The sequence below is a fragment of the Babylonia areolata genome, chromosome 26, assembly GCF_041734735.1.
Source record: "Babylonia areolata isolate BAREFJ2019XMU chromosome 26, ASM4173473v1, whole genome shotgun sequence".
Lineage (NCBI taxonomy): Eukaryota > Metazoa > Mollusca > Gastropoda > Neogastropoda > Buccinidae > Babylonia > Babylonia areolata.
The window spans coordinates 28584274-28599285 of record NC_134901.1 but is presented as its reverse complement, the minus strand read 5'-3'; the positions used below and the strand labels follow the sequence as shown (position 1 = coordinate 28599285).

General features: G+C 39.6%; 1 protein-coding gene across 2 annotated transcripts in view; it reads left to right on the top strand.

Annotated features, from left to right (window-relative positions):
- LOC143300457 (putative D-lactate dehydrogenase, mitochondrial) overlaps positions 1–15012 on the top strand; it is a 31894-nt gene that overhangs the window by 7791 nt on the left and 9091 nt on the right. For both annotated transcript variants that reach the window (XM_076614141.1, XM_076614142.1), the window contains exons 7-10: positions 789–882; positions 1606–1734; positions 7390–7517; positions 9859–9949. In XM_076614141.1, the coding sequence (XP_076470256.1) occupies positions 789–882; positions 1606–1734; positions 7390–7517; positions 9859–9949 (442 nt within the window). The remainder of the gene's footprint in view (positions 1–788; positions 883–1605; positions 1735–7389; positions 7518–9858; positions 9950–15012) is intronic.

Genomic DNA, 15012 nt, shown 5'->3' with positions numbered 1-15012 from the left:
CAAGTGAAACAAAAAAAAGAATAAACCTGTGGTGAAGAGAAAAGTCAGCAGATTGAGAAAGAGAAGTAACAAGGCCAGGGCACAAGTACAGCAAGACTGTCCAACCGTCTTTGATCAACAAAGTGGCGAAGGCCTACCGTCCTGTCTCAGTGAACATCACAAAAGAAGAATGCACAACCATGTGATCATAATGCCACTTCTTTTCACATTGTTGTGTAGGTGTGGTTGCATTAGGGACCAGGCACCTTGGCAGCTGGCAGGAGCTGGAGAAGACAGCTGTATTTATCACCAGTCAACACAAAGAAAAGCATCTGTTCTTGGTTGTTGTTGGGGTTTTTTCATCAGTACCAAATAATATCAGTTCAACACTAAATGATAGTCTCTCACAATAATTGCAATGGGTCTTCAAGACGTTCTTACAGAAATTCAGTTCATGGTGTGTTCTGTTACAGACTGTTGTTAGAGTTTATGGTGTTGTGAAACTGACTGCTGTTTATGGTGTTGCTGTTTATAGAATGTTCTGTTACAGACTGTTATTACAGTTTATAGTCTGTTTTGTTACAGACATGTTACAGTTTATGATGTTGGTTTTTTGTTGTTGTTTTTTTTTTTTTTTTTATAGATTGTTACAATTTATGGTGTGTTCTGTTACAGACTCTTGTTACAGTTAATGGTGTGTTCTGTTAGACTCTTGTTACATTTTATGGTGTGTTGTGTTAGAGACATGTTACAGTTTATGGTGTGCACTGTTACTGACATGTTACAGCTTATGGTGTGTTGTGTTACAGACAGTGGCAGCAGTGGTGCATTTCCCTGGGGTGCAGGAAGCTGTGGACACTACTGTTCAGATCTTACAGACTGGTGTGCCCATAGCACGAATAGGTACTCTGTGTGCATGTGTGTGTGTGTGTTTGTGTGTGTGTGTATGGTTGTTAGTGTGTGGGTGTGGGTGTGCCCACATGTTGAGGGTGTTTGTTTGTTTGTGTGTCTGTGTGTTGAGGATGTGTGTGTATGTGTATGTGTGTGTGTGTGTGTGTGTGTGTGCATATACATGCTGGTGTCAGTGTGCAAGTGTCTGGATGCTCGCTAGTTAAAATACAAAAAACAACAACATATGTGTTAACTCATGCTACTCCGGGTGTGAGTGGTTGCTTCCCCTGTGGAACTGGTATGAAAAACTTTTGTTTTATTCTCCATGTTGTTTTGTTTATTCTTGCTTGGTACAGTTAGCATTCTAAACTGAGCTATTGATGGATTCCAGAAGTATGGAAACAAAGATGTGACTGATTGAATGAAGAAGTCTCCATTGATTTTGGCCGTTTTAGTGAACAACCCTGCTTTTTACTGCAGTGGTCTCATAAAGTGCCAGTCCAGGGGAGTTGTAGCAGGCATGCAGCTGTGGTGTAGAATATGTTGTTTTACGCAAATTAGGCTCTCGAGGCCTGACCAGCATGTTTGGGTTTATGCAAAAGATCAGGTGTCTGCTCCTTTTTTTTTTCCTTTCTTTCTTTATGCAGCAGATGTGATGTAGCTTATATGGATGAGTCCTCATGCTTTGACGTCCTCTTGACACTGAAATGGAAACTGAAACTGTGTGGTTTCCAGAGTTTCTGGATGAGGTGGCTGTGCAGGCCTTCAACAAGTTCAGCAACTACAGCTTGAAGGAGGTGCCCTCGCTGTTCCTGGAGTTCCATGGGTCCTCCTCCTCCGTCAAGGAGCAGGTGGCCACTGTGGGTCAGTTGAGGCACTGTTGACACTGCCACAGTCATCCTATTGTTGACACTGCCACAGTCATCCTGTTGACACTGTCATGGTCATCCTATTGTTTACACTGCCACTGTCATCCTGTTGTTGACACTGCCACAGTCATCCTGTTGTTGACACTGCCACTATCATCCTGTTGTTGACACTGCCACTGCCATGCTGTTGACACTGCCACAATCACCTTGTTGACACTGCCATGGTCATCCTGTTGTTGACAGTGTTACAGTCATCATGTTGTTGACACTGCTACGGTCATCCTCTTGTTCATGCTGTTATGGTCATGGTGTTGACACTGCCAGTCATCCTGTTGACACTAACACAGTCATACTGTTGTTGACACTGCCATAGCCACCATATTGTTGACACTGCTATGGTCATGTTGACACTGCCAGTCATCCTGTTGACACTACCACAGTCATCCTGTTGTTGACAATTTCACAGTCATGTTGTTGACAATACCACAGTAATCCTGTTGACACTACCACAGTCATCCTGTTGACACTGCCAGTCTTCTTGTTGACACTGCTACAGTCATCATGTTTTTGACACTGCCACAGTCATCATGTTGTTGACACTGCCACAGTCATCCTATTGCTGGATGTTGTTGACACTGACAGTCATCCTATTGCTGGATGTTGTTAACACTGCCACAGTCATCGTGTTGTTGACACTGCCACAGTCATCCTGTTGACACTGCCACAGTCATCCTATTGTTGACACTGCCACAGTCATCATGTAGTTGACACTGCCACAGTCACCTGTTGTTGACACTGCCACAGTCATCCTGTTGGTGACACTGCCACAGTCATCATGTAGTTGACACTCCCACAGTCATCATGTTGTTGACACTGCAACAGTCATCATGTTGACACTGCAAGTCATGATGTTGTTGACACTGCCAGTCATCATGTTGTTGACACTGCCACAGCCATCATGTTGTTGACACTGCCATAGTCATCATGTTGTTGACACTGCCACAGTCATCCTATTGACACTGCCACAGTCATCATGTAGTTGACACTGCCACAGTCACCTGTTGTTGACACTGCCACAGTCATCCTGTTGGTGACACTGCCACAGTCATCATGTAGTTGACACTCCCACAGTCATCATGTTGACACTGCAACAGTCATCATGTTGACACTGCAAGTCATGATGTTGTTGACACTGCCACAGTCATCATGTTGTTGACACTGCCATAGTCACACTGCCACAGTCATCATGTTGTTGACACTGCCACAGTCATCCTATTGACACTGCCACAGTCACACTGCCACAGTCATCATGTAGTTGACACTGCCACAGTCATCCCATTGACACTGTCATGGTCATCATGTTGTTGACATTGCCATAGTCATCCTGTTGACACTGCCACAGTCATCCTGTTGACACTTCCAGTCATGTTGTTTACACTGCCAGTCATCCTGTTGTTGTCACTGTCATGTTGTTGACACTGCCACAGTCATCTTGCTGTTGACACTGCCATGATCATGCTGTTGACACTGACATGGTCATCCTGTTGTTGACAATGCCATAGTCATCCTGTTGACACTGCCATAGTCATCCTGTTGTTGACACTGCCATAGTCATCCTTTCACACCGGTCACACAGGCACAGCACATAGTTTGTGAATGTGTATGTGTGTTTGAAGTCTCCATGTATTTTTTTGTTTTGTTTTCCCTCTAATGAAGTCTCCATGTAGTTTGTTGTTTTGTTTTCTGTTTAATAAAGTCTCCATGTAGTTTGTTGCTTTGTTTTCCCTCTAATGAAGTCTCCATGTATTTTGTTGCTTTATTTTCCCTCTAATGAAGTCTCCATGTAGTTTGTTGTTTTGTTTTCCCTCTAATGAAGTCTCCATGTAGTTTGTTGTTTTGTTTTCCCTCTAATGAAGTCTCCATGTAGTTTGTTTTTGTTTTTTTTCCCTTTAATGAAATCTCCATGTAGTTTGTTGCTTTGTTTTCCCTCTAATGAAGTCTCCATGTAGTTTGTTGTTTTGTTTTCCCTCTAATGAAGTCTCCACATAGTTTGTTGCTTTGTTTTCCCTCTAATGAAATCTCCACATAGTTTGTTGTTTTGTTTTCCCTCTAATGAAGTCTCCACATAGTTTGTTATTTTGTTTTCCCTCTAATGAAGTCTCCATGTAGTTTGTTTTGGTTTTTTTCCCTTTAATGAAATCTCCATGTAGTTTGTTGCTTTGTTTTCCCTCTAATGAAATCTCCACATAGTTTGTTGCTTTGTTTTCCCTCTAATGAAATCTCCACATAGTTTGTTGTTTTGTTTTCCCTTTAATGAAGTATCCACATAGTTTGTTGTTTTGTTTTCCCTCTAATGAAGTCTCCACATAGTTTGTTGCTTTGTTTTCCCTCTAATGAAATCTCCACATAGTTTGTTGTTTTGTTTTCCCTTTAATGAAGTATCCACATAGTTTGTTGTTTTGTTTTCCCTTTAATGAAGTATCCACATAGTTTGTTGTTTTGTTTTCCCTCTAATGAAGTCTCCACATAGTTTGTTGCTTTGTTTTCCCTCTAATGAAATCTCCACATAGTTTGTTGCTTTGTTTTCCCTCTAATGAAGTCTCCATGTAGTTTGTTGTTTTGTTTTCCCTCTAATGAAGTATCCACATAGTTTGTTGTTTTGTTTTCCCTTTAATGAAGTCTCCACATAGTTTGTTGTTTTGTTTTCCCTCTAATGAAGTATCCACATAGTTTGTTGTTTTGTTTTCCCTCTAATGAAGTATCCACATAGTTTGTTGTTTTGTTTTCCCTTTAATGAAGTCTCCATGTAGTTTGTTGTTTTGTTTTCCCTCTAATGAAGTCTCCATGTAGTTTGTTGCTTTGTTTTCCGTCTAATGAAGTCTCCACATAGTTTGTTGCTTTGTTTTCCCTTTAATGAAATCTCCATGTAGTTTGTTGCTTTGTTTTCTGTTTAATGAAATCTCCATGTAGTTTGTTGTTTTGTTTTACCTCTAATGAAGTCTCCATGTAGTTTGTTGTTTTGTTTTCCCTCTAGTGTAGTATCCATGTAGTTTGTTGCTTTGTTTTCCCTCTAATGAAGTATCCACATAGTTTGTTGCTTTGTTTTCCCTTTAATGAAGTCTCCATGTAGTTTGTTGTTTTGTTTTCCCTCTAATGAAGTCTCCATGTAGTTTGTTGCTTTGTTTTCCCTCTAATGAAGTCACCATGTAGTTTGTTGCTTTGTTTTCCCTCTAACGAAGTCACCGTGTAGTTTGTTATTTTGTTTTCCCTCTAACGAAATCTCCATGTAGTTTGTTGCTTTGTTTTCCCTCTAATGAAGTCTCCATGTAGTTTGTTGTTTTGTTTTCCCTTTAATGAAGTCTCCACATAGTTTGTTGCTTTGTTTTCCCTCTAATGAAGTCTCCATGTAGTTTGTTGTTTTGTTTTCCCTCTAATGAAGTCTCCATGTAGTTTGTTGCTTTGTTTTCCCTCTAATGAAGTCTCCATGTAGTTTGTTGTTTTGTTTTCCGTCTAATGAAGTCTCCACATAGTTTGTTTTGTTTTCCCTTTAATGAAGTCTCTATGCAGTTTTTTTGTTTTTTTTTCCCCTTTAATGAAATCTCCATGTAGTTTGTTGCTTTGTTTTCTGTTTAATGAAGTCACCGTGTAGTTTGTTGTTTTGTTTTCCCTCTAATGAAGTCTCCATGTAGTTTGTTGTTTTGTTTTCCCTTTAATGAAGTATCCATGTAGTTTGTGTGCATGTGGGGGTGCATTTATGGGCTGCAACTCCCACATTTACTTCGGTTTTTGACTCACTTGTGTAAACAAAGTGAGTCTATGTTTTAACCCGGTGTTCGGTTGTCTGTGTGTGTGACTGTGCCTGTGTCTGTGTGTCCGTGGTAAACTTTAACATTGCCATTTTCTCTGCAAATGCTTTGTCAGTTGACACCAAATTAGGCATAAAAATAGGAAAAATTCAGTTTTTTCCAGTCATCTTGTTTAAAACAATATTGCACCTCTGGGATGGGCACAAAAAATTTTAAAAAGAAGCCAAATTATATGCAAACTGCATTTACTGTTATATTTATTTTTTATTTTTTTTATTCTCTAAACTTTGCACTTTGATCTGATATTCTGACACAACAACAAGAGCAGTCATTTTTATTATTTTTTGTTCAAACAGGAACTTCTTTTGCTAAGCATGGAAGTTATATCTATTTTGCAAACGTTTTGGTGCAGATAGTAAAAAAGGGAAATGAATCTGTAATTAATGCTAGGGGACTTAATTTGCTTTAAACTGATCTTTCTCATCTTAAACATTACATTTTGAAATTATACTCAGTACATAAAAAGCATGTGTGTTTTACTCTCAGTGTACAGGGCTTTCACAGGACTTTCCTTCGCCCAAGTGGTCTTTTTCGGAAAATACTAAAATCAATACGACGAGTGGACTGTATAGATCTATTGGCTGAGCCCTGAAGGTCATGGGCAAAAATCAGTTGCGTACACATATTTATACACATTCAAAGCGCGTGCTCATATTCTTCACGAATGCGAACGACACCATTTTGTTTCAAGTTGTTGACCTGCCCATTCAATCCTATATTCAATGGACAATACACAATAACATGTGATGGAAAGTTGGAGAAGGAGACCGTTAAATATTTATTCAGAGAAAGATTTGTGAACGCCTCATCACTTACTGGATTATGCCCCAAACTGCCATAAAAATATCAACAGAATCAGTCGGAATTCACACTTAAAAATAATAAACCATGTGAGTTAATACCCTTGAATTGATGAAAAGTAAAAATTTCCAGTCTTGACTTTTCTCAAAATGAAGTCCTTTTCACTTAATAAGACGTTTAGAAGTACTTGTACTTGGCACTACGTGTTATTAGTTTAAGAAAATACTCAATTTTCATATCAACTTTAAAACTATAAAACTAGAATGAACATAAAAGAGAAATTGAATCGACCGTGTCAACCGGGTGTAACTTACTGAAACTTGTACATCTATCTAGACTAGATCCAGAGAAAACGGCTAAATGTTGCAGTGTGATTGCGGCAATAGCCACGTCTCCTTTACTGCAGACTTAAAAAGAATTTTTAACTGCCCTTAAAGATTTTTTGAATGCCCAAGATACACCAGAATAATATGATTTAAACAGTGTTCTCACTGTGAATAGCACAATCGATTTATCGCCCTTTAAAAATGCATGTTTAAATATTATATTTTTGAACATCAGTTAAGGAGCCACGATAGTGTAATGGGTAAGACAGTTTCTTCTCACCCGAATACGCAGAGTTCGAATCTTCTCACCCGAATACGCAGAGTTCGAATCTGCCGTTAGGATTTTTTTTTCTTTTAACCCAGAGCTTTATAATAACAAATGCAGAACACATTTTAATGATTAGATTTTTTTTTTTAAAGTGTATCACAAGTGAGTCTTGAAGGCCTTGCCTCTCTTGTTACATGTATGACCATTTTTACCCCACCTTGTTACAGCCATACTCTGTTTTCAGGTGTACTATGAATTATTATTGTTAACATTATTTATATTATTACAATAACTATGTGAAAGAAGAGGGAATAAGGCAAAGGCCAGGCAAGATGTCAGCATTGACAGGATCATGGTGATGATGATGATGTGTGCTGTATGGTGTGCAGAAGAGATAGCGGCCAGCAACAAGGGCAGCGACTTTAAGTGGGCCACGGAGGCAGAGGAGCGGAGTCGGCTGTGGAAGGCACGACACGAGTTGCTGTACGCTGCCCTGGCTCTGGTGCCTGGATCCAAGGTCCGTAAGTCTACCGCTTGGTTGTTTTTTGTTAGTTGGTTGGTTGTTTTTTTTCTTTTTCTATACTGATTTTATTCCATCGTTATTTGCAAAAAAATATATCACACTGGTCAGGTAAACAAGTTCAGCAACAATTGTGCCTAATCTGCACAATATAGTAATGACAATGGAAGAAAAATGTTTTATCAGTGAGAAAGTACACCATAAAGCAAGGACATCTGTTGAAATTGAAATGGCGTTTAGCCTTTTTTTTTTTCTTTTTTGTTGTTGTTGTCCTCGGATCTCTTCCCTTGTCTCCATCGTTTGCATGATGTTAGTGGGTGTTGCTCTTTTGTTGCTTGTTTTGAGTACTGCACCTCCCTCCTGCTTTCATACTCCATGCACAGCCCCAGACCCCCAGCATGTGCACTCTCTCACATGATGCACACACACACACACTCAAGAGGTCTTCTTAACCCTTAGGCTGCCACAATGACGAGACAACTCATCACCGAAATATTCTGACTTTCAATCAGTTTGTTGACAAAAATACCAGTAGCTTTAGCTTGGGGAATCTTTCTAGATTCTGTTCATAGCTAGAAACACCATCTACGTCATGAGGCAGTCCTTTATTTGAATGTTTTGCTTGGGTTACTGTCGCAGTGTTTGCCTGGCTCCTTTCCTCGCTTGCTCAACAAAATGTCAGACTGACACCATGCTCAAGACATGCGATCGTGGGGAAGTAAAGCAACCAAGATTGCTTTCTTTTAGCTGATGCTCAGAAAGAATTGAAGCGTAAATTCGAAGGAGAAGACAGTGATGAACATTTAGATTTATAGGATGATTTGATAGAAAATAAAGGGAGCAATCAAGACAGTGGCCAAGATACGACTATCAGTGAGTGATGCCGGCTGTACAGCTTTAGCAGATGACAGAAAGCGAGCGAATTATTAGCAGGACACAGTGTGAGCGATTTTCTTGGCACTCCGCCAATGCGGTCTGATGAGAACTGGATAAAGTGACCGTGTGAGAGGGGTGAAGAGGAGGGGGGGTGGAGACTGAGGGGATGTGGCCTCACATCCATATTATTAATTGGAGAAGTCAAAATGCATTGTATATTTATCTGGTTTTTTGTTGTTGTTTTTTTATTGTGGTTGTTCTAGTATGATTTTGTGTGTGCAGATACCCATTTGTCCAGAAAATATGATATTTTAGTGCAAATTACCTGACTAATGTTTGTAATGAACAAGTTGAAAATTTGACAAAAAACAAAACACTGATTTCAAAACAACAGCATGTCACTAGAAATATATAAATGGGAAAACATCATGTGTTTTGTATTCTTTATTCATTTACCTTTCAGGAAATACATACTTTTATGGGTTTTTCTCCAATAACAAAGAGCACAGAATTTTTTGAAAATTTATACCCGTTTTTTGTGAAAAAACCTTGGCAAATAGATTTCACTTTAATCTTATTTTCCTGGCATCGAAAGGGTTAATGGGTAAAAATTTTGAATTGGGTCTTCAGACACTACAGGCCCTTATTCCTTAAGTTTTATCTCATGAATAGAAAAAAAAATGCTATGTGGAAAAAAAATGGTGAATGAATAAGAAAGAAAAGAAGAAATCTAACAAAAACAAACAAAAAAAGCCGAATGAGATGGATGAGTAGCCAACAAGTGTAGTACACAGTCTCACCTCCACACAAGGTTTCAGTTTCTGTTTCTCATGGAAGCATCACTGCATAGGGACAAAACCATGCACTCTACTCCGCATCTGCTGGGCTAGCATGCAGCATAACCCAACGCCCTTTGTCAGGCCTTGAGTGCATGCATGTATATTTGTGTGTACTTGTCAGAGTGGATTTCTTTTGCAGAATTTTTGCCAGAGGGCAGCACTTTTGTTGAGTTTCTTTTCATTGCACCAGGTGCGTGTTGTACACGGGACCTTAGTTTATCGTCTCCTCCGAATGACTAGATGTGATTTTCCAGTCAAACTTGGGAGAAAGAGCGAGACTGTGATTTGAACCCAGACCCTCACAGACACTGTATTGACAGATAGGCGCCTTAACCATTCTGTCACTTTCCTCTGCCACCTTCCACACAGGGATAATGTCCTAGAGATTGCAAGGTCCTGTTTGACAAATACATGCAAATTGAATTTCAGGGGTGTATAGTATATGAACCGCACAGTCTTGAACTTTTAGCATTGTCCTTACCATTCATGTATCTTGGAGAGTGTGCTGTTTTGAATGATAACAACTCAATAGAAATATGAGTTTTATGGATTGATTTGTAAATATTCTTCAGCTTGTAAGCGACACGTTAGTTACTTTTTTGTTGACGTGCTTTCTTTTTCAGGCATACAGTACAGATGTGTGTGTGCCGGTGTCTAAACTCCCAGAAGTGGTTGTGATGAGCAAACAAATGATAAAAGATGCAAAGATTGTAGGTGAGCGTTTTTTCATATACTCTGTGCTAGAGGGAGAATGTATGTGTGTGTGTAGTGTGTTGCATGTGCAACGCAAAAATAAGGACTTGAGAGTGGGTTTTTTTTTATTGCAAGAAAACCTGTCAGTGCATAAACTTCTTCTTCATATTTTGCACTCATGGGCTGCTGCTCCCATGTTTTGTATTTGTATTTGTTTGTATTTGCATTTCTTTTTATCACAACAGATTTCTCTGTGTGAAATTCGGGCTGCTCTTCCCAAGGAGAGCGCGTCGCTACACTACAGCGCCACCCATTTTTTTGTATTTTTTCCTGCGTGCAGTTTTATTTGTTTTTCCTGTCAAAGTGGATTTTTCTACAGAATTTTGCTAGGAACAACCCTTTTGTTGCCGTGGGTTCTTTTATGTGCGCTAAGTGCATGCTGCACACAGACCTTGGTTTATCGTCTCATCCGAATGACTAGCGTCCAGACCACCACTCAAGGTCTTGTGGAGGGGAAGAAAATATCGGCGGCTGAGCCGTGATTTGAACCAGCGTGCTCAGATTCTCTCGCTTCCTAGGTGGACGCATTACCTCTAGGCCATCACTCCATTTTATCCGGCTAAGAAGGCAGCCATACTCTGGGTGATTTCTCGTTTCCACAACTCATGGACTGGTGACATGGATTACAGGATCTTTAATGTGCATATTTGATCGTCTGCCTGTGTGTGCACATAAAGGTGGTTCAGGTACTAGCTGGTCTGTACATTATGTTGACCTGGGAGATCAGAAAAATCTCTAAACTTAACATACCAGGTGCACTGGAACTGGGGATCTGAATTGGGAAACCTGGGTTAGAATCCAGTGCGCTAACCACTGTGCCGCCATATTAGTCACTGCATGAATTGAAAGGTGGGACTTTTATGTTGCTAATTATTAGTACTTATTGAAACATATCCTAGATAATTGTGCATTTGTGATCCTTCTTGTCTTGCATTAAGGTGAATATTGGTATGTTCACCAAAAGGTCATTCATGGTATGTACACATCCAGGTGAATCATTCAGTGTTCACATCAAGGTGAATCATTGTATGTACATCAAGGTCAATCGTAGTGTGCTCACATCAGGTGGATCATTGTGTGTTCATATCAAAGTAGATAATGGTATGAACACATCAGAGTGAATCATGGTATGTACCCATCAAGGTGAATCACTGTGTTCACTTCAAAGTGAATCATGGAGTGTACACATCAAGGTGAATCATGTTATGTACATCAGTGTACATCAAGGTCAATTGTGGTGTGTTTACATTAAGGTGAATCATGGTATGTACACATCAAGATGAATCATAGTATGTTCACTTCAAAGTGAATCATTCAGTGTTCACATCAAGGTAAGTCATTCAGTGTTCACATCAAGGTGAATCATGGTATGTACACTTCAAGGTAAATCATTCAGTGTTCAAATCATGGTGTGTGCACGTCAAGGTAAATCATTCAGTGTTCAAATCAAGGTGAATCATGGTGTGTACACATCAAGGTGAATCGTTCAGTGTTCACATCAAGGTGAATCATGGTGTGTACACATCAAGGTGAATCATGGTGTGTACACATCAAGGTGAATCGGTCAGTGTACACATCAAGGTGAATCATGGTGTGTACACAGCAAGGTGAATCATTCACATCAATGTGAATCATGGTGTGTGGGCATCAATGTGAATCATGGTATGTACACATCAATGTGAATCATTCAGTGTTCACATCAAGGTGAATCATTCAGTGTTCACACATCAAGATGAATCATGGTGTGTACACATCAAGGTGAATCATTCAGTGTTCATATCAAGGTGAATCATGGTATGTACACATCAAGATGAATCATGGTATGTACACATCAAGATGAATCATGGTATTTACACATCAAGATGAATCATGGTATGTGTACATGGTATGTACACGTCAAGGTGAATTATTCAGTGTTCACATCAAGGTGAATCATGGTATGTACACATCAAGGTGAATCATGGTATGTTCACATCAAGGTGAATCATGGTGTGTTCACATCAAGATGAATCATGGTATGTTCACATCAAGGTGAATCATTCAGTGTTCACATCAAGGTGAATCATCCAGTGTTCACATCAAGGTGAATCATGGTGTGTACACATCAAGGTGAATAATTATAGCCCTGATATGGCCTTCATGGTCGGCTGGGCTCTAAGCAATATTTTTTTAAGGTGAATAATTCAGTGTTCACATCAAGGTGAATCATTCAGTGTTCACATCAGGATGAATCATGGTGTGTACACATCAAGGTAAATCATTCAGTGTTCACATCAAGGTGAATCATTCAGTGTTCACATCAGGATGAATCATGGTGTGTACACATCAAGGTGAATCATGGTGTGTTCACATCAAGGTGAATCATTCAGTGTTCACATCAAGGTGAATCATGGTATGTACACATCAAGGTGAATCATTCAGTGTTCACATCAAGGTGAATCATGGTATGTACACATCAAGGTGAATCATTCAGTGTTCACATCAGGATGAATCATGGTATGTACACATCAAGGTGAATCATTCAGTGTTCACATCAAGGTGAATCATGGTATGTACACATCAAGGTGAATCATTCAGTGTTCACATCAAGGTGAATCATTCAGTGTTCACATCAGGATGAATCATGGTGTGTACACATCAAGGTGAATCATTCAGTGTTCACATCAGGATGAATCATGGTATGTACACATCAAGGTGAATCATTCAGTGTTCACATCAGGATGAATCATTGTGTGTACACATCAAGGTGAATCATTCAGTTTTCACATCAAGGTGAATCATTCAGTGTTCACATCAAGGTGGAGCATTCAGTGTTCACATCAAGGTGGAGCATGGTGTGTACACATCAAGGTGAATCATTCAGTGTACACATCAAGGTGAATCATTCAGTGTTCACATCAAGGTGAATCATCCAGTGTTCACATCAGGATGAATCATGGTGTGTACACATCAAGGTGAATCATTAGTGTTCACATCAGGATGAATCATGGTGTGTACACATCAAGGTGAATCATTCAGTGTTCACATCAAGGTGAATCATTCAGTGTTCACATAAGGATGAATCATGGTGTGTACACATCAAGATGAATCATGGTATGTACACATCAAGGTGAATCATTCAGTGTTCACATCAGGATGAATCATGGTGTGTACTCATCAAGGTGAATCATTCAGTGTTCACATCAGGATGAATCATTCAGTGTTCACATCAAGGTGAATCATTCAGTGTTCACATCAGGATGAATCATGGTGTGTACACATCAAGGTGAATCATTCAGTGTTCACATCAGGATGAATCATGGTATGTACACATCAAGGTGAATCATTCAGTGTTCACATCAGGATGAATCATTGTGTGTACACATCAAGGTGAATCATTCAGTTTTCACATCAAGGTGAATCATTCAGTGTTCACATCAAGGTGGAGCATTCAGTGTTCACATCAAGGTGGAGCATGGTGTGTACACATCAAGGTGAATCATTCAGTGTACACATCAAGGTGAATCATTCAGTGTTCACATCAAGGTGAATCATCCAGTGTTCACATCAGGATGAATCATGGTGTGTACACATCAAGGTGAATCATTAGTGTTCACATCAGGATGAATCATGGTGTGTACACATCAAGGTGAATCATTCAGTGTTCACATCAAGGTGAATCATTCAGTGTTCACATAAGGATGAATCATGGTGTGTACACATCAAGATGAATCATGGTATGTACACATCAAGGTGAATCATTCAGTGTTCACATCAGGATGAATCATGGTGTGTACTCATCAAGGTGAATCATTCAGTGTTCACATCAGGATGAATCATTCAGTGTTCACATCAAGGTGAATCATTCAGTGTTCACATCAAGGTGAATCATTCAGTGTTCACATCAAGGTGAATCATGGTATGTACACATCAAGGTGAATCATTCTGTGTTCACATCAGGATGAATCATGGTATGTACACATCAAGGTGAATCATTCAGTGTTCACATCAAGGTGAATCATGGTATGTACACATCAAGGTGAATCATTCAGTGTTCACATCAAGGTGAATCATTCAGTGTTCACATCAGGATGAATCATGGTATGTACACATCAAGGTGAATCATTCAGTGTTCACATCAGGATGAATTATGGTGTGTACACATCAAGGTGAATCATTCAGTGTTCACATCAGGATGAATTATGGTGTGTACACATCAAGGTGAATCATTCAGTGTTCACATCAGGATGAATCATGGTGTGTACACATCAAGGTGGAGCATTCAGTGTTCACATCAAGGTGAATCATTCAGTGTTCACATCAAGTTGAATCATTCAGTGTTCACATCAGGATGAGTCATGGTATGTACACATCAAGGTGAATCATTCAGTGTTCACATTAGGATGAATCATTCAGTGTTCACATCAAGGTGAATCATTCAGTGTTCACATCAAGGTGGAGCATTCAGTGTTCACATCAGGATGAATCATGGTGTGTACACATCAAGGTGAATCATTCAGTGTTCACATCAGGATGAGTCATGGTATGTACACATCAAGGTGAATCATTCAGTGTTCACATCAGGATGAGTCATGGTACGTACACATCAAGGTGAATCATTCAGTGTTCACATCAGGATGAATCATGGTGTGTACACATCAAGGTGGAGCATTCAGTGTTCACATCAGGATGAGTCATGGTATGTACACATCAAGGTGAATCATTCAGTGTTCACATCAGGATGAGTCATGGTACGTACACATCAAGGTGAATCATGGTATGTACACACAGAGATGCCAGCTGTTTCTGATTTTGCTGCATTTTGTTATGCTCAGTTGCAGTTTGTGCTGTCATTATGCTAACATCAAAATTGTTCTGACAAGTTCATTTTCGACCTGACTAAGCGCGTTGGGTTACGCTGCTGGTCAGGCATCTGCTTGGCAGATGTGGTGTAGCGTATATGGATTTGTCCGAACGCAGTGACGCCTCCTTGAGCTATTGAAACTGAAACTGAAACTCATTTTCGACTACATAGCATGGTCACA